The 22853-nt window shown below is 48.2% G+C and overlaps 2 protein-coding genes and 1 long non-coding RNA gene across 3 annotated transcripts; 2 read left to right on the top strand and 1 right to left on the bottom strand.

The window, feature by feature from the left end:
- Positions 1-238: 238 nt before the first annotated feature.
- On the bottom strand, positions 239-10350 carry LOC144192028 (uncharacterized). The gene is made up of 3 exons (XR_013325027.1): positions 9875-10350; positions 2296-2523; positions 239-1536 (listed from the first exon to the last, which is right to left on the bottom strand). It is a non-coding gene; the product is annotated as an uncharacterized LOC144192028 (long non-coding RNA).
- Positions 4690-8406, top strand: th (tyrosine hydroxylase). The gene is made up of 13 exons (XM_077711029.1): positions 4690-4847; positions 5317-5523; positions 5583-5748; positions 5830-5918; positions 5990-6057; positions 6125-6175; positions 6242-6387; positions 6485-6620; positions 6729-6798; positions 7166-7222; positions 7303-7398; positions 7463-7596; positions 7818-8406. The coding sequence occupies exons 1-13, from the start codon at positions 4764-4766 to the stop codon at positions 7975-7977; spliced, it is 1464 nt and encodes a 487-aa protein (XP_077567155.1). The 5' UTR covers positions 4690-4763; the 3' UTR covers positions 7978-8406.
- A 789-nt stretch (positions 10351-11139) lies between the features above and the next one.
- Positions 11140-15843, top strand: igf2b (insulin-like growth factor 2b). Its single transcript, XM_077711122.1, has 4 exons — positions 11140-11586; positions 12841-12991; positions 13666-13847; positions 14909-15843. Exons 1-4 carry the CDS (start codon positions 11509-11511, stop codon positions 15161-15163), a joined length of 666 nt encoding a protein of 221 aa, XP_077567248.1. The 5' UTR covers positions 11140-11508; the 3' UTR covers positions 15164-15843.
- Positions 15844-22853: the final 7010 nt, after the last annotated feature.

Raw genomic sequence — 22853 nt, 5'->3', positions numbered from 1 at the left:
GTTGCTGACCCCGAAATGATGTTATTGTGAGGTTTTAATTCTATCGAAAAATCGCAGGGCATAGTTATGAAAACATTTCTCATTAAAAATATAAAACTTACATCAAAGTTTATTTGATATTTTATGAAAAAAATATGGTGAAATAGTGAAAAATGTAAAAAAATAAAAAATGATCTCATATTTAGTTGAGTAGTATCCTAAAAAATAAAAATAATAAGGTTTTTTTTCCGGTGCCAACCTTCCCACTTCAATGCTCAAGTCTTCTGGCCGAAAGATGATTGGACACCACACGATTGGATATCTATTGGGGGCAATGCCATCGAAAGAATTCAGATTTAATTTTTTGTCACCATTTGTGACTCCCATCCAGTTGACTTTACGACAAAGTACACCAAAAGAGTTCAAGTACGTTCCAGTCACATCCGGAGTTAGCCAAAAAACGTGCTTATCATCAAATTGCTGTGATTTTTTTGTACATGTAGGAAATCGCATATTGAGTGAAGAAAGGCAGTCCGTTTGGTCGCTGGCTGGCTGGCTGGCTGGCTGGCTGGCTCTGTGTTTGCTCTCCAGCGACACGGGCGCTCTTGACAGGAAGTGACAGTGGCGGAGTCCCTCAGGGTATGGTTGCGGCCAGCAGGCTTTGGGCCTGTCACCGGCTGACATTTACCAGAACGCATCTGTACTGGCAGAAGAAATCAAATGCGATTGTAGCATTTGGGAAGCGCTCGGCCACCCAGACAAATGTACAGTAATTGCTCATTTTGGAAAATTCGCCTCTATTTATAAACCCAAGCGCTGTGGCCTGCGTGCTCGGCGCCCCCGGCGCCCCGGGGTCGGACCCGCCGCTCCGATTGCACCGAAAGATGATCGAAAAAGATACCGCCGCTTGCGTAAACTGGGGGGAAAAATAGGGATCAAAGTGGGGGGGAACCTTTTTGTGTTTTAATAGACTTGACATGGCGGCAGAGTTGATATTGGTTATTAGTGCTTACTTCAGTTAAGATAAATGCGCAATTTGGGATTTTGAAAAATAAACTCAAAAGAAACACTAGGGGGGGTAACTGAGGGGAGGGAACCAACATTATTTTTAAATTATGTTCAATATCATTGATTTATCATTAATTGTGCACCCCCAAATTGTACACAATGGGATGTGAATGAAGACGCAAGTGATTAACAAGGCAAGCGTATTCCGTCCACGGAGCGGCTCAGCCGGCAGACGGCGTTATTGACGGCGCCCTGCCTTGCCCGCATCCCGCGTGCTCCATTAAGGCCGTGTGGCGCCGACGCCAACGGCGTAATCACAGCGTCGATGACAAATTTGGAGCGGCCATCGATCTGCGCCTCCATGAGCCACATTGTTGACGCCCTTCCTTTGCCTTTTTTCACATGTTCTCTCCTTCTATCGCCTTAGTTTTTTCTTCAAATTTCCCAGGCATTTTGTTTCCTTTTTGTGTTTTCATCTTTCTTGAAATGTGGCGTCTTTTTTTGACTTTCTGCTTGACCAAGGGAAAAGAGTTCACATCTGTAGCATCTCTAAAAGAGCAAAAAAAAAGGAATAAATGTAAGAAAAGGTAAAGAAGTAAGCAGGTGGCCCCGGGCCGCCACCGCCGCTGTACGCACGCCACGGCTCCCATTAAGGAAAGGTAAATCTAATTGGGAGTCTCTCCATCCACAGATCTTGCGTTTCATTGTTGCCGCGGGGCAGGTGGAGGACAATATGTCCGCCGTGACACCACCATTTCTACTGGCAATGGCACCGAAAATGCACGTCTCCCAACACTCAGCTATTTTGGGGACTTTCTGGGTGGCTTCCTACAAATTTTCACCTCACTTTTTGTGCATTTCAGCTCACTTTTAGTCACTTGTATTGATTTGTTGGAGTGGTGTCCTTTTTTTGGGGGCATTTTGGCTAAATTCCCTTTAAATTTGCCTTTTGCTGTTTTTTTGGGGGGGGGGGCACTCCTTTGAATTTTGAACTATTTACAGGCTATTTCCTTTTAATTCAGGTCACATTTTTGCTTGTTTGTGTCACTTCCTGTTGATGGATGATCTGGACAAAAAATACAAATGAATATATCCTTGAGTCATTTTTGATCAGTCAATGAATCATTAAAAAAGGTAATATAGATATATTTGGATGTCCTTTTTTCACACGTCTGTTGTAAAGTTGCGTTTTGGGACGCGGGGGGTGAAATAAATGTCCCGCATTTAGTCGATATGGGATGTGACATTTTCCTCACTGGCCAAACAAATCAATCCAGTCAAGTGTGGACACATCAATACGTTACTTACAAAGCCATTTAGTGACATTTGCATGCATCTTTAGCTTTTTCCACGCCTGTTTTGGAGGAACCTTTTCTGGTCAACTTTACTCCAATCAATTCTTCTCGCTTTTGCTGTTTGTTGTCGTTCCGCCACTTTTTGTCGTTTGTTACGGCGCTAGTTTGCTCGACTTCTCGCCGTTGTCACGTCTCGCCGCGTCGGTGTCGAAGTGCGTTGCGGTCCCTCCGTCAGCACGTTCTGCGAAAAAAGGCAAAAGATTGTAATTGCGTCCGCATTTGTCCCAATCGGCAGCTGTGAAAGACCATGACTCATTGACGCTTGGCGTCCACGCGTGTCATGGGGAGACGGATGCTAAATGGCGCCTGTCGCGCGTGAGCCGCCATTAGCCAACGCTAACGAGAGCGGGCGGAGGTTGGCGCACCTGTGGTCGGCACAAATTGATGGACGGGCAAAATACCGTAAAAAATGGCTATCGGCGTGGAAACGCAGCAAACGGCGGACAAAGTCTCAAGGTCTTTACGTGCTCTCGGACTTCCCGTAAAAAAACAAAACAGGCAAATAGGCACATTTGACAAAACTATGGAAACAAATGCTTCCATGGGATTTTATGACATCTTTTAAAGCGGGCTTGCCATTGACGGCAATGGAATTCTAATCCATTTGTCGTCTTTTGCTTTCAGCTCACAATGCAGACATCATGCATGTTTTCTCTTTTTAACTCAATTTTTTTATAGATCTGAAACAGTTTAATTTAGCTTTTTTTTTTAACTATATTTTTAGATTTTACAAAACGATTTTTAAACTAAAAACAGAGAAAAATGGATTTAAAAAATGACCATTATTGATTTTTAAAAAAGGAAAACCGAGGAAACTGAATATAAATCAATATCAAATCATTTGAATTTGATGGAAGTGGCATGTGGTATGTCATGCACGTAAATGGATTGGATGCAAATCCTCTCCATTTGAGTCAGCACTACAAGAGAAGTCAAGGCTAGCCATTCACCCGCTCATACCTTTTATTCGCCCCAAAAAGAATATTAGTCAAGCTGAAATTCAGGGAGTGTGTCCAGCCATTTCCTGAGTGACAAGTCCTTAATTCGAAGAAAATAAATGACTCACTCGCATCCAGGGACAGCTGTCAATCAGTGGATGGGAAGAAGGCGTGGCAAAACAGGGCGAGGCTTTTTTTTGACTCACACGGGAGGGAACCAAGCTTTGGCGTTAATTGCGAAAACCTCCTCCTTTGGTTCCCGTGTTTCTCCTCCGCCGAATTTCCTGGTATGTATTTTGGGCCAAGTCCAAATGGCCGATGGCGGCAATTAAGCCGACGCGCGCTTTTGCCCGCGCTAATTGCAGGCGCGCTAATTGCAGCTAACGAAAGCAGCTGGGCTATTGTTTGCCGTTCTCGGCTTTTCTTTTATTTGAACGCGGGATTTTGCTTACCTTTGAGCAGAGGCGCTAAAAGTCATTCCAGAAAAAGGGCAGACAAGGTGCAGATTTGGGTCCAAAACCCCCGACACCACAGTTTTGTTAAGCCAATCGGTTCAATTAGCACAATCATCAGTTGATTGCAGTCAAGAAAATGAAGGATTTTCCCACTGGCAATGGATTCTTTTAATAGAAGAAGTGAATGTGCCATTGTAAAACAACTTCTAAATATGACATGGTCCCACACAAACTTGACATTTTCTGTGGAGGTCCACATATTGGCAGACATGAGCCGCAACAATGAGCCATTTCAATTATCATAATTCGGGAGGAAAGGTTTATAGCAGCGGTGGCTAAATCCGGTCCTGAAGAGGCTCCGGCACCCCCACGTCCCACGTGGGGAGAAATGACACAGAAAAATGAATGAATGTATAATTAGCATGTTTCAAAGTTTCAACGACTGCCAAAAATATGAAGACATATTTATTTCAATGACACACAATGTACACCATACATGCACATGAATATACACACAGATTAGATTGCCCCCTTTATTATGAAATGTTGCTGACTTTTCTATCTCATTTCATTGTTACACTGAATCATTTTTTCAGCCTATTTATAACGTGTGTACTTTAAGGTGAAGCTTTCAATCTCGGTGTACTTGACAATAAAGGCATTCCCTTTATACAGCAAGTATACATACATAAACTCATTTTTTGAGTGGCTCATCTTCACAAGGCTCGCCGTCTTGGCGCCCCTGTCATTGCAATATATCCAAATCAATCTTCTTTCTTCGATATTTATTCGGGGGGGCTGATGTAAGTGAGAAAAGTAGCTCACAAATGTCGGATGCGCCGTGATCGATGAGCACACAAATGACTCGGCTTTGACGTCAGACAGCGCCAAGAAAACAGCGTATAAAAAGACGCAACCGCGCGCGCGTCCTACAGACCCAAAAAAAAAGGCACAGCCGTCGCATCGAGCAGCACTCAGAAAAGTCTCCGAAAAGGAAAAGAAAAAAGAAGAAGCGAAACGGCCCCGAGATGCCACTTTCCAGCAGTTCCACGTCCTCGTCCAAGAGCGTCCGCCGAGCCGGTTCCGAGTTGGAACGCTCCGACTCCATCACGGTAACGACATTTTTGCAACCACAACAAAAACAAAAAATGCGGACCTGTTGACTTTCGGCATTTGCAAATCGGCACTTGGGCCATTTTAGAAAGAATATTTGGACTTTTTTATAAATGGATTATAAGAACTGGTTTAAAAGATCTGAATATTCAGTTTTTTTATATATCTAAAACAATGTTTTTTGAGCTTTTTAAATATATTTTAAGGTTTTACAAAATGTTTTTTGAACTAAAAACTGAAAAAGGGATTAAAAAATTGCAATTATTGATTTAAAAGGGGGGAAATCAGGAAATGTAATATACATCAATAATTATCATTTGAATTTGATCCTAAAACGGAATGTTCCCACTCGTCATTGACTTTCCCGGGCCGCACAAAATGATCCGGTGTACCAGATTTGGCCCCCGGGCCGCCACATTTGCTCTAGAAGACCATTTTCTTTTATTTCTGAATGTATTCATTTGGCAGTCTCAACGCTTCCCCGGAAGACGTCGCAGTCTGATCGACGACGCGCGCAAGGAACGCGAAGCGGCGGCGGCCGTCGCCGCCGTCGCCGCCGAAGCCGGCGAGCAGATCGTCTTTGAGGAGGACGACGGCAGAGCCCTGGTCAACCTCTTCTTCACTTTGGACAGCGACAAGACGCACTTGTTGTCCAGGACGCTCAAAGTCTTTGAGGTGGGTTCAACAATTTGTCTTGTTGTCGTATTTTTGGATGACGGCGAAATGTCGTCCAGACTTTCGAAGCCAAAATCCACCATCTGGAGACGCGCAAGGCCAAGGACGAGGCGCAGTCTTTGGAGTACTTTGTGCGCTGCGAGGCGCCCCTTTCCGACGTGGCCACCCTCGTGGCTTCCGTCAAGAGGAACGCCCAACGGGTCAAGACCAGCCAGGAAGTCAAATGTGAGAGATGGGTCGCCGGCGGTCCGGTCGTCCGACTCACGGCTCGAAACGATCATCCCGTTCTTCTGCTTTTCCTTCCAGTTCACTGGTTCCCCAAGAAAATCTCCGACTTGGACAAATGCCACCACCTGATCACCAAATACAACCCGGACTTGGACCCCGAGCACCCCGTGAGTAAGCCGCTTTGGCAAAACGCCCCCCGTCGGCGAACGAGAGAGTGACGCGGGGGAATGCAAAACAGGGCTTCACGGACCCCGTCTACCGAGAGAGGAGACAAATCGTGGCCGACATCGCCTTTGGATACAGACAGTAAGAATGATGGCGGCGATATGTCCGCCGGATTGTCCGCCCACCTCAAGTGTCTTCCTTTCCGCAGCGGCGATTCCATCCCAAGGGTGAAATACACGGAGAGCGAGATCGCCACTTGGTGAGGCGTCCGGCCAAAAGCACGCTCCCGCCACTTTGCTAACGTTTGCGCGGCGCCGGCGTGCAGGAGGGAAGTCTACCTGACGCTGCGAGACTTGTACTCCAGCCACGCCTGCAGCGAATACCTGGACTCCTTCCGGCTGCTGGAAAAGCATTGCGGCTACGGTCCGGACAGCGTCCCTCAGCTGGAGGACATCTCGCGCTTCCTCAAAGGTAGCAAAGACGGAGGGACGGGCGGAGGGACGGGCGGAGGGACGGGCGTGTCGTCTCCCCGTGAACTTGAGCCTTTTTTCCGTGGCGGCGGCAACAGAACGCAGCGGCTTCATGCTGCGCCCGGTGGCCGGTCTGCTGTCGGCGAGGGATTTCCTGGCCAGCCTGGCCTTCCGGGTCTTTCAGTGCACGCAGTACATTCGCCACGGATCGTCGCCCATGCATTCCCCGGAGCCGTGAGTAGACCGATGTCAACAAAGAGAGGCTTTGGTTGCCTTCCGTCAATGGGAAGCTAAGCTAAGCTAAGCTAAGCTAAGCTAAGCACCCCCGTTTTGTCTTTCCAGCGACTGCATCCACGAGCTTTTGGGCCACGTTCCAATGCTGGCGGACCGCACCTTTGCACAGTTTTCCCAGGTGAGATTTTCAGTACATTCGGGGCTCCTACATTTGGCAATTGGAGCCAAAATGGCGGCGCGCACACGGGGGCAGCCGCTCTATGCTCTCCACTTTGGTGTCATTCGTTATTTACTCATTTGGTCATACGCAGCTGGGTATGATGACAATTAGGCTTTTGTCGAATCATTGATGATGACAAAGTCCCATTATTATTTTTATATTGGGCATCATTTCCTGTTAATTTTAGGGCATTTCTGGGTGACTTCCTGCTGCTGCATCTTTCCCTTCTGATTCCTTTGACTTTCTGTTGGTTTTGGGTCTACTGCATGTCACAGATTAGACACGCCCCCAGACGTAATCGTATCTTCTTTTTTTCTCTCTGTAGAATCTGGGCTTGGCGTCCCTCGGGGCTTCGGAAGAGGATATCGAGAAACTCTCCACGGTGAGATCGCCATGGTAAAAAGCCGGCCAGTGCCAATGTATCCGCCATTCTGACGCGAGCGTTTTGTGGCGCCGCGGCAGCTCTACTGGTTCACCGTGGAGTACGGCTTGTGCAAACAAAATGGCGAAGTGCGAGCCTACGGCGCCGGACTGCTTTCTTCTTACGGCGAACTCCTGGTATAGGTTTTCATCTTAATTTGACGTCGAGCGTATTCATGAATGAATTCTATCCGCTTGACAGCACTCGCTGTCCGACGAACCCGAGATCCGGGAGTTCCAGCCGGAAGCGGCGGCGGCGCAGCCCTACCAGGATCAGACCTACCAGCCCGTCTATTTTGTTTCCGAGAGTTTCGCCGACGCCAAGGAGAAATTCCGGTACGTACGAGAGCCCTGGGAAAAGACGGCGAAAAAAAAACAGTTTGACTTCATATGAATCCTTGTCATTTTTAACCTATGTATATTTTGTTGCTGTAAAAATATTTTGACATTTAATGTTCTTCTCAAAATGGCCCATTAACGCCCATTAATCGCAAAAACCACGGAGACTGGGAAGGAATTTGTTCCTAAGTGGGAGCGTCTTCTTTATCTTCCGCCAGGACGTTCATGGCGGGGATACGCCGGCCCTTCTCCATCAAGTTTGACCCGTACACCTGCAGCGTGGAGGTCCTGGACGACCCGGGCAAGATTCAAGGAGGCCTGGAGAAGCTCAAAGACGAGCTGAAGACGCTGAGCGACGCGCTCGCCGTTTTGTCCTGAAAAAAAAGTGGCTCTGCTTCCTCAAAATGGCCGCCAATTCACTCTTTCGCTGCCGCCCCGACAGGTCCCGTCAATTCCTGTAGATTTTGGATGACTTGGTGTTCATTTAGGCCTGATTTGGGCTCAATTCCCATTGGTTTTGGGGCAATGACCGGTCCCGACGATTCACTAGTAAACGTCCAAACTGGTTGGATGTGGGGGGCTGGCAGCGAACGAGGAAGGTCAATGGCAAACCAGCAGTTCCCTAAAAAATAAACGCAACTGTCAAATAAATGTTAAAAAAAAGTGCCCAAGAGATAAAATATGGCGCATATGGAATGGAGATTGTACAGTCTATGGAAATGTGCTGTCATCTGTCTGTCAAATGCTGGATGGGAGTCACATTATATTTTGCCTACATCATTTCTCTTCATGCACTTTTCATTTGATCTGTTTGACACATTTAGTTTCAAAAATAAAAAATATGGAACGTTCATATGAGGAGCTGATTTATTAATAATGAAAGACAATGACAAGAGACATTCATACAGTAAACATGAACTAAATAACTTGTGAAAAATGAAATGACAATCTTGGAGCGATACAACACGGCTCATTTTCACCGATTTCCAGCAGGTGAAAAAGTTGAATCCACAACGGGGGTTGGGCCAATGTGGGTGAGGGCAGCTTTTGATTCCGAGTCATCCAGCACTGATCCAGCTCACTGACAAACTTGAAACAGGCTCGGGGGTTGGGCTGTGACAAGCAGCTGACGACAATTCACTGATTGCACTCACAGGACACTTAGTATTGTGGAAAGTTTCCTCTATATGAAAAGCTACACTTTGTGGAATTGTTTGAAATGAAAGCCTAGTCTTATGGGATGTGACAACTTTATTTCAAATCAAAAGTATTTATTGTCATCAGACACTGCTGTATAGACCAAAATGGGTGAAATATCATTCAACAAAGGTGCTCTTAAATGGGTCAAAATGGTCAAAAGTTTCAAATAGGTAAAACAAAAAAAAAAGTCTTGAACTGAATTTTGACAGTTTATACCAGACAGGGCTGGGAGGCTTTACAATGATGACAAAAGGGACATACATAGGTGAAAAAGTTGATTGGACGGGGGTTGGGCCAACGTGGGGGCGGGGGGAGGGTGCTTTTGGCTCAAGCCATCCAGCCATGACCGACCGAGCTGAGCTGAGCTGACTGGCAAACTTTGGAGGAGCGGGGGTTGGCCTGAAACAAGCAGCTGATGTCAATCCACTGATTGCACTTGCAGCTCACTTAGTATTGTGGAAAGCTTTCCCCTTTACAAGTTGAAATCAAAACACACACACACTTTTAGTCTCATGGGGATATTACCTTTTCCCTCATATGTCCCATCCTTCAATTTCTTGGAGACGCTCACTCTCTCCTCAATGGTCAAAAGTTCACGCTTTGATGGCCCACGTTAGAAATAGGTCACAGGTGGCAAAATGGCGGCCCGGGGGCCAAATCTGGCCCACCGTCTCATGTTGTGCGGCCCAAGAAAGTCGATGATGATGTTTTAGGATAAAATACATTACATTTCCTGATTCTGCAGTTTTTTAATCAAATTGTTTTCTTTTGTGTTTTTTAGTTCAAAAACCAATTAGTAAAATCTAAAAATAAATATATAGATATTAAAAAATGTTTTGTTTCCATTTGAAATAAAAAACATGATTAAAACATTTCCCATGGCTAAGAAAAAAACAGCTCAAATAAACATTGCTTTAGATCCATAAAAACGGACTGTTTGGGGCTTTTGATCCAATTTTGGAAAAAATAAAAAATCTAAATATTAGATCTAAAATGATCTGGCCAGAATGAAATGACATTGACTTTAAGCCCAGTTTGACAGCCTTGTATTAAAATAACAGAATCGACTACTTACCCCTGCTACTTCCTGGTATGTGTCCCAATGACTTGACAATTCATCCTTTGGTCGGACGGGAAGAAAATAGACAAGGCTAGCTAAGCTAGCTCGCATGCTAACTGTCAAACACTGGTATATTTTACTGCACTTGAGCTAACAAAACAAAAGCCTCATATGTCACTTGGTCATAGCGGAAAATAAACTCGTTATGGAGTGTTTTATTGTCAGTGTCGGTGTTGTTCCAACTTCCGACTCGACGGGTTAAACATTTAAAAAACATAAAAACAACAAAAAGGCTAGTTGCCACTGTCATGTAACTAAAGGAAAGCGGGCATAAAATGCAGTACATTCGTGTCGACACTCGGCAATAATACTCTAGTATTCCTGGCCAACAGCGAAATGAATGATATAATGATTAGAACTGGGTTTATTTTGCACTTTGGGGGGTCGTTCGTGGGTGGCCCGCTCATCCAGGATCCATGATCTCCATTTGAGTAAAGTCCCACCCACTGTCTACGTAATATGGGGTCCTTTGAACAAAATGCCTGCACTTTACAATCTACCCACAGGATGGCGGTGTCAAGCCATTTTAAAAACCTGCGCTCCTTGGGGACCGTCGCATCTTCTTCGACGTCATTCAAGACTGGTCATTGAAGAAAACAACAACCAGATGACGTCATTCGCCGATTGACTATTCTTACCAAAAAATCAACCATTGACGGCGATACACGTCCGATCCATTGCAAGTGGAATACACGAACGTACATTCACCCTAACGGTGGAATGGACGTCTATGGTCGTGAGCGACAGTTTAACCGAACGAAACTTGGCTGGTTTCTATGAGCCCCCGAGACATTTTGCAGTGACGTCATTCCAGCGAAACCCCAATTGAAAGTGTTTTCCTCTTCGAGTCTTTGTTTTTCCTTCTTCGGGGGGAGGTGGGGGTGTACCGAGGGGGGAGGGAGAGCGAGCGATAGAGGGTGGTCTGTAGGTAACATGCACGCGCGCGTACGCACACACACACAGGCAAGAGTTTGCCGAGCGACCCCCCCAAGCACCCGCCCGCCCGCCCGCCCGAGTGCATGCGTCGGTCACCGCTGGCTGATTCTCGCCCTTGCAAACCGCGATCGTCCTTCCCTTTTCCCTCGTACTAAGACGTGTGTTTTTTTGGATCTTTTTTTCCCTTCCTCCCCTAAAAGGGGGCAGTTCTGGAGGCGGAGTCGGGGTGTCCAAGTGGGCGTGTTTAGCTATATAATACTTGTTCCCCCAGAAGTTTGGTCTGTCGCCTCGGTCTCCGGGACAGCCTCGCTCTCACCACACATCACTCACTCACCCACTGACTCACTGACTCACTCACTCACTCTCTCACTCACCCACAGACTCACCCACTCACTCACTCACTCACTTACTCACTCAGTCACCTCAATAAGCAAGCAAGGCAAGCAAAGCAAGCGGCCGAGCGAAAGAGCGAGCGACCGGGGAGGGGGAAAAAAACCCAAGTAGTCACCTGCGAGCGCGCACAGCCAGCGCCATTTTTTTCTTCTTCCTTTTTTCCCTTTTTTTTTTTTTTGCTCCACTTCCGAATTGTTTCCTTTGTGCGCTTTCCACGCCCGCCCGGAGCGCCCACCCATATCGCCGGCCGGCTGACTGTCATGGAGACCCCACGATCGAGACCCGGACGCGAGACATTTTGCCACACCTGCAGGAAGCCGGAGCGGAGCCGAAGGAAGGTAAGGCACCCTCCCACCCTCGGCCCTTGTTTGTTTGTTTGTTTTTTCCGCGATTGTTCCTTTCCAATTGCGAAATTTCCACCGAGCGAGCGGCGGCCGTCCTTTTTTTTTTTTTTTTTTTTTTTTGCGCCGCACCATGCCGCGCCGGCCGGCCGGCCAAAGCCGCACGGAGAGAACAGCTGGCGTTATTTGTCGATAGAAGCGTTAGGGGGCGCACTTTGGGTCAATAAACAGCGAGCAAAGGGGGGAAAAACAAAAACAAAAACGCTGACTCGAGCTCTTCTGGCTATCGAACAGAACAAAGTGTGACAGCTTGTGCAAGAGCTGAGGCGGCACTTCGAGACAAGTCGGCGGCGTCTCGTCTCGGGTCACTGGCGTCCACAGACGGCGAGAGCCGTCCAATTTTCGACCAGCCCGACCGACGGCAGGCGCTCAATGAAGAAGACGCGTCGAAGGCAAAAAAAAGTCGAATTTGTCGAATTAAACGAGGAAAAAGTGCTAGATGAAGTCGATTGGACACAACTGAGCGTCCATCTTTAGCCCCCAGCATATACTTGCATGAAAAGCATTTGCAGAAATCGGAGGATTTGGACTTTTATTAACGATAAAATACTAGATCGTAAAATAGATTACAATTACAATATTTTGCCTTTTTTGCACTTATATAGTATTGACATTAAATACTAAATGAACTTTTCTTTGAATATTTAGGCACTTTTCCCCCCACTCTTGTTAATGTAAATGGATTTTTTGGAATATCAGTATTTTCAGATTAAAAGAGAATATTTGTACTTTATGCACCACCATAATCCTATTTTTAAAACGTAGTCAGAAATGATTATTTTTTGAATTTTATTTCAAAAGAAAGAAAAAAAGTGCCCCATACAAGCAGTGACGGCCAAAACATGCATTAAGGATAGAATGCAAATATGCATGCATGTACGACGACCACATCATACGTTCAATGGGAATTGGCTGCCATTCCTCCTTTTTCAAACGGATGGGACGCGGGTCACCGATCAACTGTCTGAAATTCCTGACAAAATGCCCCGAGGGCGGCCATGTCGCTCGGTCGGGGGCAAAGTTCTCTCTCCACCAATCGACATTCCGATCAAGTCAAAAGCATTTAGTTCTTTCTCAAGGCGAGACCGTTTGATCAATGTGGCCGTCCCTCCGGTTTGGGGTGGCTCAAACGTCTACGGGCCACCCGACATGGTCTCCATTCAAAAGTGCGCTTTTGCTTTTGTCTTTCAGGCCGAGAAGGCGTCGGCCAGCGGCCATTGGTTGCTGTTTGCGCTGGCCGTGGCCTTCCAGGCGCTGGACATGACCTCGGCCGAGACCTTGTGCGGAGGCGAGCTGGTGGACACGCTGCAGTTTGTCTGCGAGGACAGGGGCTTCTATTTCAGTACGTAAAGCCTCCAAAAATGCACATTTCTACGCAAATGGCCTGTGGACGTTTGCTCTTGTGGCTCCTAAACGGTCCTGGCTTGGCTGGCTTCCGCTTGATTTAGGCGCATTCTCACATTTCTTTCTATTGATTAAAAAACAAAGGTTAAAATAACATTGATTTTATGTTTGGAATCTTTTTTTATTTGCATCCTCAAAAGGAGTCCTTTATGGAAGAGTGGCCGACTCTTTGATAAAGGACTCTCTTCCTCTTTTGATTGGCGCAGTTTGAAAGCACCGGCCCTCCCCGCATCCCCCCACTTCGGGTTGTTTTTGCCGCCACATCAACCCCCCCCCCCCCCCCCCATCCTCGTTATCTCTGCTGACTTGACAAAGGACAAGGTCGCAGAGGAGTTTCCATTGGCCATCGCATGTGTTTGTTCAACCCGGGAAGGAATCGGTCGGCTCGCGTTCGTCGTCGAGCCGTCCACGACGAACGCGAGCCATCGATCCGCGGCGATTGGCCGTCGTCGGCGGAACGACGGGACGGGGACTGAAAATGGTCTATTGTTGCCAATGACAGACACTTCCTGTTGATTTGGAGTCATTTGGTGTGGTTGACATTTGGATGCTAAGACGGCGTCTCGCCCCCCTCCCCTCCCTCCCTCCCTCCCTCCCTCCCTCCCCACACAGGTAGACCCACCAGCAGGGGGAACACCCGGCGCAGCCAGAACCGCGGCATCGTGGAGGAGTGTTGTTTCCGTAGCTGCGACCTCAGCCTTCTGGAGCAGTACTGCGCCAAACCCGCCAAGTCGGAACGGGACGTGTCGGCCACCTCGCCGCAGGCCGTCGCCGCCGTGCCGCCATTAAAACAGGTACCGCCACCGCCACCGTGACAAAGTTATCCATTTCCACTGGGAAGGACGGCGTATTTGTCAGCGTCAGCCTTTCACACGGTCCTAAACTCACTCAGTCACCCCGCCTTCCCCTCGCCGGCCGGCTGGCTTCTGGCCACTTTCCACGGCCCTCAGCGCTTTTCGCTATCGCTAGACCATCTCGCCAGATAGGGGGCGGCCATTTTGTCTCAAGGGCGAGACCGGGCCGGGCCGCGGGACATTTTCTTCTGGTCTGTTCAACTCTTTAACAACTCGGCTTCCCCGAAAACATAAAAAAAGGTAAAATTCCCGTTGGAATCAGTCGAACACGTCAGCCTCGCGGTTGGCTCCGAATAGATTGGACGCTCAAGTCCGTGGACGTGCGTGAAAGACGGCGACTCGGGCCCGCTATTTGGCCGCGACCGGGGAATGAGTTTGGACATGTCCCCGGGGACAGCCGCTATTCACGAGGGGGGGTCCGTGCGTGTGTATTTGGGGCGGGGGGTGCCGGGGTTTGTAAACACTCTTCAAGTGGCGGCAGAAAAACAAGCCATTGACATGGATGGCCTTTCGGCCAGCCGGTGGAAAGGCGCATAAATTCCAAGGCAGGCCGTTTACTCCATTCAATTGTTAAGTCGACGACTCCAGTCCTCCTTTAAAACGGGAGGGTGGCGACCGACAAACAAAACCAAAAAAAAAACGGGTTTCAACTGTTTAACTCTTGAAAATCCCCAGCAAACCAACATGGCCAGTCAAGTCCAGGCACTCACCCTGGACTCTATTTCTAATCAACATAAAGTCACCCAGAAATGGCTGAGGTCAACAGAAAGTGGTCCTTAACCATCATAGCTTCCCCAAAAAGTGACCTATTTTTCAAATTCTGGTCTACATGAACGGCCATATTGGAGGGATTACTGTACTAGAAGCACGTTATCTTGCCCCAAAATGGCCTCGGGGTGGGGGGCCACGTTGGTATCTTGGCCCTCTTAACCAAGTCAGCACAATGACACCGCCGTTGTTTTCCCCGACTGAGCCCGCCTTTTCCTTCCCTCTGTGCCCAGGAAGCGGCGAGGAAGCCGGCGCTGCCGCCACCGCCGCCGCCTCACGTGGCCATCAAACACTTCCGCTACGAGCAGTGGCAGCGCAAGGCGGCCCAGCGTCTACGGAGGGGCGTGCCGGCCATCCTGCGGCCCAGGAAAGCGCGACGGCAGCAGGCGCAGAAGAAGAGAGGGGCGGAGCCGGAAGGCCGCCCCCGCCCCCGCCGCCACCCCCACCGGCCCCTGATGGGCAGACTGCCGCCCCTCAACCACAAATGAGCCCGTCCGCCGACACGCAGCGGACAAAACGGGATTATAGCTTTGTCGTCGGGACCGGAGCCCAGCGGAGCCCGGCGGAGCCCGGCCCCGCCCACTTCAGCCCATTTTCAGCCCACTTCAGCCCAGTCCGAGGCGGCGGGGCGGAGCCACAAGCCCCGCCCACTCGGCCAATGCCTTCCATTCATTTGACGCTCGGAATGGTTTTTTCTTTTTAATTTTTAAAACAATCTTCCTGGAAAAGCAAGTGACGAGAGGCTCGCGTGACAGAATCCATTCCGCCATTTTCTTTTCTTTTTTCTTTTTTTTTTTTTTTTAGTTTGCACCTATACCTATAAAAGGGACTTCCACACTGTAAGGAATTATTTTGTAAAATGAGATTCCTGTTCCAGCACCTTTTTTTGATCACAAATAAGTGCAGAAAAAGCCTCTGCCAAATTGCACAACGCCACGGACTACGTCATCGGAAAAGAAAAATATATGGCACTATTTTTTTGTATGAACAAGTCAACAAGTGTGTGTAGCTTCTTCTTCTTCTTTTTCTTCTTTTTCTTCAAAATGCCACGGTGCTCGCTTTGGGAAAAGGGGACTCCAAGAAGAGGTTGAAAAGCACGTCTGCTTTTTATGATACTATAACTTTCCGTTTTAAGGAAAGTGCCATTTTTCCTTTTTCCACACACACACACACAAAAGGAGACCACCCCAAAAAAAGGCAAAAGGGATGATGGAAAGAGCCCGTTAGCCCATAGGAAGGACCGCCGTGCCTCCGTCGCTTGACAAAAGTCCATCAGATGGGAAGCGCTAGCTAGCTAGCTAGCTAGCTAGCTTGCCTGGCTAGCCAGCCACCTGTGGCCAATGTGCCTCTTGGCTCCGCCCTATCCGGATCAGTACAACGGCAGCCGTTCCACCGGGAAGAATGTCCTTCTTGGCTTCCGCCCCCTATTGGACGGACGGGGACGGTACGAAACTTCCGGGACAATTCCCGCCCACCTCCTACCCGGAAGCAACGTCCACCTCGGCTCCGCCCCTTCCCGGGATGGTCCTTCCATTGGGAAGCGCTAGCCGCTAGGACCAGCCTCTTGGCGCCGCCCCTTCCGCATGAAGACCGTGGCGGATCCTTATTCTTTTATTTTTAGCGTTTCGTGTTTTTTTCATATCGACAAAAAGACAAAAAAAAAGGAGAGGAAAGTTGTCTGTTTTGGATCCCACGACATTCCCGTTTTTCCTACTGAGGCATTTTGGTGCTTCCGTTTCCACGTTAGCGCCGTGGCTAACCGGTCGGGTGCCGCCCACGGCCGTAAATATCCAATCGGTCGCAAGAGGGAGAGTCGGCGGGCGTCCAAACGAGGCACGGACGTTTTCATTCAAAAGGGAAAAAGAAAACAGCAATAATGTCAACTAACATTTCTTTTCTATTCTATATCACTAGTATTCACATGCCTGAAAACAAATACTTGAATATATCGACCTATACATAAAACTAAGATTTTTCCGGGGACGTGGTGTTCTTCTTTCCTATAGTCTGAGCTGTATCTTACCACAGAGTTTTCAGGCCACGCAAAGAAAGAAAAAGACATGAATCAAAGTGCTCATATTAGGGGGAAAAGTCGCCATTTGAGATTAAAGTTAGCAACGCTTTAGCGCTTTAGCGGGCTTCCATCGCCACGTGGCCATATTGCCAGTCCTCCTGAGAAAATGACCACATCATAGCAACAGACAAGTTTCAATGAATTTGGAGCTTTTTTATGACCACTCATCAGATAGAACGTTGCGCGTCGGAATATATGCGATGGCCGCATTAGGACTTTATCCTGGACATCTTTGGAAAAAAATAATGTCGTGTTTTTTCTTTCATTTTTTTTTTTGTTTTTTTGCGTGGCACTGAGACTCGGTGGTCGTATCTTGCGTAAATGAGCCGTCAAGCTTTTTTTTTTGGTTTGTTTGTCTGTTTTGTTTGTTGAAATACAAATAAGGGCACTGTATAAAGGCATTATTTATTTTGTTATAAAATATATTTGAAAATGGGTCCAAATAATATTGGCAGCACTGATGCTGGACTGACGGATTTCTTTTGTTTTTTCTTTTCCATTTGGAGCTGGAAGGCTTTTTTTCTAGATGCTTTGTACCAAAAATAATGTCTTTTTCTCCCGACTTCTCCCCCTCCTTTGACTGGCTGGCCCCTCCCCCTTTTGACTGGCCCCTCCCCCGCCCCCACTCACGTCCCATCAATATTTTAGCAGCCTCAACCCAGCGGGAAGGTTACGTCACCCCCGCCCGAGCCAGGCTCACAAAAAAGCCGGCGTTTTGTACTCCAGCCACTTTATAGTGCCCCCCCCCCCCCCTCCGAATGGACACTCTGATTGGACGCCGATTGGTAAGCGGAGGAAAAGACCAAGCGGGCGATATTAAATTGTGCCTCGTGACCAACCCATGGAATTCGCCAGCAAAAAAAGCCCCTACCAAGATGGCCGACCTTCGGGTGGCGGCCATCTTGGTAGGGGCAGGCATTGACATTGAAAGCAATTCAAGCCTTAAGTTTCTCGTTTCTCCAAGCGCGAGAATTTGACGCTTTCTCCAAGCGCGAAAATTTGACGCTTTCTTCTATTTTTTTTGGCATCCGTCCCAGCGTACTGAACGCGCTCCGACCGCTTCCTAAAGTCAGCCGTTATTTTGAAAGGACACGGGAACTGATTGGGGTCCCCCTCCTCCGTCCATTTTACCAGAAACCGTCCTCCGCCAGACGCCGTGCGAGGGCTTCGACCGAGATTCGTCGGTGGACATTTTGCCGGAAAATGCAATGCATCGGAAAAGTTGGAATATGTTGATGATGATGATGATAATTGTAAGCGTGTGATTGTTTTCCAAAGCAAATCCTCAAAATCTCCTTGATTGAAAGCAGAAATCACAAAACACTTACTGTTTCTTTCCCCTTTTTGGTTTTTTTTTATTCCTGAAAAATAAACAAAATGGAAAAGGGAGAATATTTGCTGACTCTTGCCCTCTTTTTTTTCTGCTCTTAATTTATTGGAAATATGTTTGTATCCTTAGCCTTTTAAATGAAAAATAAACACACAAAAACAAGTGAATATTGACTGATATTCTTGGTTTATTCTTTTCCTGGTGGCAATTATGAGTATTTTTTAAAAAGAAAGAACAAAAATGTAAACTATATTCCTCTTAAAAAAAAAAGAAAAATAAACCCAAAAGGGAGAATATTTCTTTTTTCCAAGAAAGAATTGAGAATCATATCAAGTATTTTCCCAATGAAGAACGTGGTTGGACGTGAATGTGAGGTCGCCAATGTAGCATACGACGACCACTACTTTCATTTTTCATTTTCGCATCAATAAAAGAACAAGTTTGTTTCCAGCGTGGTTGCGCAATCCCACTTTTTTGGACCACACGCGTGTGTAAATGATTGATGGCGGCGGCGGCGGCGGCGGCAGCGTGCGTGTCTTTCTGGGCCGCTTTTACCACTAACGGAGATGCTTTGGGGGCGGGGCCGCCGCCAGCGCCGCCACCGTCGCCACCCCATCGCAATCCAGCCTTCCCGCTTGACCTCTTTTTCCAAAACCCCTGTCGCCGGGCAGATTTGCATTCTCGTCATGGTGGAAAAATCTCCCCGGGCCCGCATGGGTTTTCTCCGGGAACTGCGCTTTCTTCCCATATTCCCCAAACTTGCACGCTAGGCTGATTGGACACTCTAAATTGCCCCTGGCTATGATTGGTTGTTTGTCTCATGGTGCACTGCGATTGGCTGGCCCAAAGTTAGCTGGGATAGGCTCCAGCACCCCCCACGACCCTAGTGAGGCTAAAGCGGTTGAGAAAATGAATGAATGACTCTAAAAGCGTTACTGCAACAACAGTGGTGAAAATCGAAAATATTATTTATGAATGAAGGCGGATTTTACTCACCAGGATGAATGACGGTGAGCTGCGCCGTGTTGGTGTTGTCTGCCGTCTGTCACGTGCAACAAAGTGTACTTTAAGATCTTTTTATCAATCAGCAGTGCTTGTGGAAATCTGTGTAATGGTTTCCTTGGTTTTTGGATCCAGCGCTTTCATGGTGTCCCCAAAAGATGGAAGTTCCTTGTGCAGCTTGCTCCAGATACAGCTTGCTAGCTCCGGCTAGCTCCGGCTAGCTCCGGCTAGCTCTGGCTAGTCCACTCCATCACCAGCCGATGGTTGTTTGCGAAAGCGATGTGGTATCCCTACGCCTGCGAGAAGGCCTCGCTGTGGCCAACTCCCAATTGGTCAAAGCAGGGATTCTTTTGTTGATGATTGTCAAGGCCTCCAGGTAGAATTCTGACCCCGGCAACAAATCTGGAGGGCAAGGCCGTTATTCAGTCCTTCGTAAGATAAACAAGCATTACATAATTAGCAAAAGGAGCGGACAATTAGCGGCGGTGTCCAGAGCAGACAATCCCCTCTTTATGGCCGGTCGGCCGGTCGGGGACAGCCATTTTTTTTTCCCCGACGGGAGGGAGACGTAAGCGCTGGCTTTCTTGAAAAGCGTCCAAATGTTTGAGATACGCCCGCCCGCCCGTCCGCCATCCCATCATCCAGCCATCCCACCATCAATGAACAGAGGAGCGATTCACGTCGCCCTTCATGCTCCACCTGACGCTCCATTTTTGGGGTACACTTTGTCCCGTTGGCTGGCGTGACCCCCTTTTTTTCCCCTCTCTCTCTTATTCTTTCTCTCTCTCTCTCCCTCTCTCTCTCTCTCTTTGGCCATCCCCTCTTTTCAGACCGCCGCAATTAGAGAGGCAACGTGGGATAAGAGGAATGTGTTAGCACGCTTTGTGAAGGTTGACAGAAAGCCAAGGCAAGAAAAGAGAAATGGAAAAGAGGAGGACCTTCTTAACCCTTTCAGGCACCAATGCTGGCTGGAAGGCCGGCTGGAGGGCTGGCTGGCCCACATCCCATCCATTTTGCAGGAGCGGGAGGCCCCAGCTCACTTTATATTTCCATTTCTAGGTCACTTCCTCTTCTCGGGGCGTCGTTTGGCCTCTCTTCTTCTTTACTTTGGCTGCTTCCTGTTGATTTTTGCCTCACTTCCCGGGTTAAATCTCCCAACCCATTGGAGGCCATTGACCGCAACTGTTTTCAGCAGGGGGACTCCATTTTGTGTCTCCCAGCCTCCCAAGACACACAGGAAGTGACCTAGCGTTTGCCTTACATCAACAGGAAGTGACCTATGATTGAAAAGAGCAAATGTGGTCCAACATTGTGGAAATCATCATTTCAGCTTGCTATATTTTCCCCTATTATTATATATGGTGTCAATTGTTGTTTATTTTTTACTCACCTGAGTAGGCATTTAGTCCCCAGGTTGCCCCGGCGACCTGGACGACCCCAACGTGGTGACACCATGATGAATGCCCTGGGAGAGAGTCAATTAGGGACGCCACCTGCATAATGTTAACGTCGGAAAGTCGGAAAGCTTAAACGTTGCAAGATGCCGCCCACCTCCTGCCTCTTTCATTTTTTTTTTTGGGGGGGGGAGCTCCTTCCTTTGTTTTTGTTTTTCCGCACACATTTGACAAGAAAAGACCGTTGTTGTCCATTTCAAGTCCCCTTGTGGACATTGTGGACCATTCCTTGTTGATTTTCCAGCATTTCCAGGGGGGGTCACGCAAGGTATGACATTTGAACCGGGGGCCCCAGAAAAGAAGAAAAACAAAAGAGGCCAGCCACACGTGGCGGCGCCGTCTTGCTTTTCAGCGTCAGCCTTTGTTTTTCACTGGAAGGAAATGATGGTGCGTGCGGTGAGCACACTTCCTGCACATTTTGGGGCCGCTCCCTCCGCTCCCCGTCACGTCAAACGGAGACACCGGAAGCCTCAAAAATGCGCCTTTTGGAGAAACCGCCACCGCCGCCGCCTCCTAAAATATCTCCTTCGGTGGCTTTGGTGCATCATTCTTTAACTTTTCTTTTTGGGACAAAGACAAAGAGAGAGAGAGAGACAAAAAGGAGCCCACTTGTTTTTTGGTCACCAATCCTTTGCTTTCTGTCCTATTTTGATCGGATTCTTGCGCAATGTGCGACCCGGGAGGGAGATGAGTGGCAACAACGCTCCGTTTCGGGCCTCGTGGCGGCCACCAACGGAGCCGGGCGTCCAATCCCGGCCACAGGCGGAGGAGGATGGCGGCGGAGGATGGCGGCGAAGGATGGCGGCGGAACCACCTCCCCGGTGGCCGCGGGCCGGCGCTCGTACGAGTTTGACAAAGCACAAGGAATTCCCCGGGAAATGTCAACACATTTGTCTCCCTTCTTTGAAAACAGACCGACCGGTGGAAGAAAGGAAAAAAAGAAAATGTCCATTGAAAAAAAAACAAGAGGGAAATGAATGAAAGGGAGGAAAAGAGGAAAACGTGCCAAAAGAGGGAAGGGAACGAACCCCGCGACCTCCGGCGAGGTGGCGGGCGGCGGGGGCCGGCGAAATGGAGCTTATCTTGTTTTTGTCTTTTTTTTTTTTTTTTTGTGGGGAAGATAACCAGAAAGCTGGTCTGCTGCACACACACACACACAGGAACCAACATCACCCTTTCCCTCTTTCTCTCTCGTTTGCTCCTCAAATTCTTCAAGCGCCACTAATGTTTCTTTCACTTTTTTGTTGTTGCCATTTTAGCAGCTCTGCGGCACAATTTGGCCTCACCGGATCCTCACCGTGACATTTTTTTTTCAAGCTCCTTTTCGGTCCGAGCCGCTCTACTGGGAGGGGCCAGTCCGTCCCAGGTCACTTCCTGTTTAGCTTTGGGCATTTCTGGGTCATTTCCTGTTGATTTGGGCTTGCTTCCTGTTTATTTTGCTCATGTGCTATTGAATCACAGGCATTTTTATGCCACTTTCTTTTTCTTTTTGGATATTCCTGTTCATTTCGATTCATTTTGGACCGTTTCAGTTGATTTGGCGGCATTTCTTGGTTACTTCCTGCCCATTTAACGTCATTCCCGGTTGTTTTGTGTCGGTTTTGGTTCGCTGGCGGTGGTGGATCCGGGGTCATTTTCAGGTCCCCCGCCACGGCAGATTTTTGGTGACTTTACGGGACCTTTTAGGGGTGGCCTTGCCAGTGGGCGGGGCCAAGGGCCCGGCCGGGCCCTGGGCAAAAGCGCTCCCCGGCCGGCACATTGTCCGGGGCCCGCCGGCATTTGCGGAGAAGCTCCCGACGACCGTCGTCAAGCGTCACAATGAAATTGACGCCGGCGGCGGCCTGAAAAGATGGCACACAGTGTGGAGACAATCCACAAAATGGCTGCCGTGCAATGGCCTTCTTCAGCAAATATTTGGACTACTTCCTCCGTGTGTGGGCAAAAGAAGGCATTCCACTGATAAAAAGAAGGACAGGCGGTAGGTAGCCATGGAAAAAGCGCACAAACTTTTATTCTTCTTCGAATGATTTTCCGGACGTCGGCAACCGAGGAAAAAGTGCTTCATTTTTAAGGCCGTCAAAGTTTTGAGGGCGCCGATCAAAAGTGCAACCAACGTGTCTTTGCTTTTGATGGACATTCCATTTCCTCCCATTTGGACTTTCACGAGAGCAGCAACAAGGGTGCTTTTGTGGCGTTTGCCCGTCAAAGACAACGACAAAAAGTAAGACAAGGCCAGTTTATTAATAAAGATCTGTTGTTCTCTGGCCACGTTGGCCAATCAAAACATTCCACACTTGTTTTGGGACATTTGGCAGCAA

This window comes from Stigmatopora nigra, unplaced genomic scaffold (genome assembly GCF_051989575.1).
Source record: "Stigmatopora nigra isolate UIUO_SnigA unplaced genomic scaffold, RoL_Snig_1.1 HiC_scaffold_25, whole genome shotgun sequence".
Taxonomy (NCBI): Eukaryota; Metazoa; Chordata; class Actinopteri; order Syngnathiformes; family Syngnathidae; genus Stigmatopora; species Stigmatopora nigra.
Note: the sequence above shows the minus strand (reverse complement) of the source record. Positions and strands in the feature narration are given on the sequence as shown.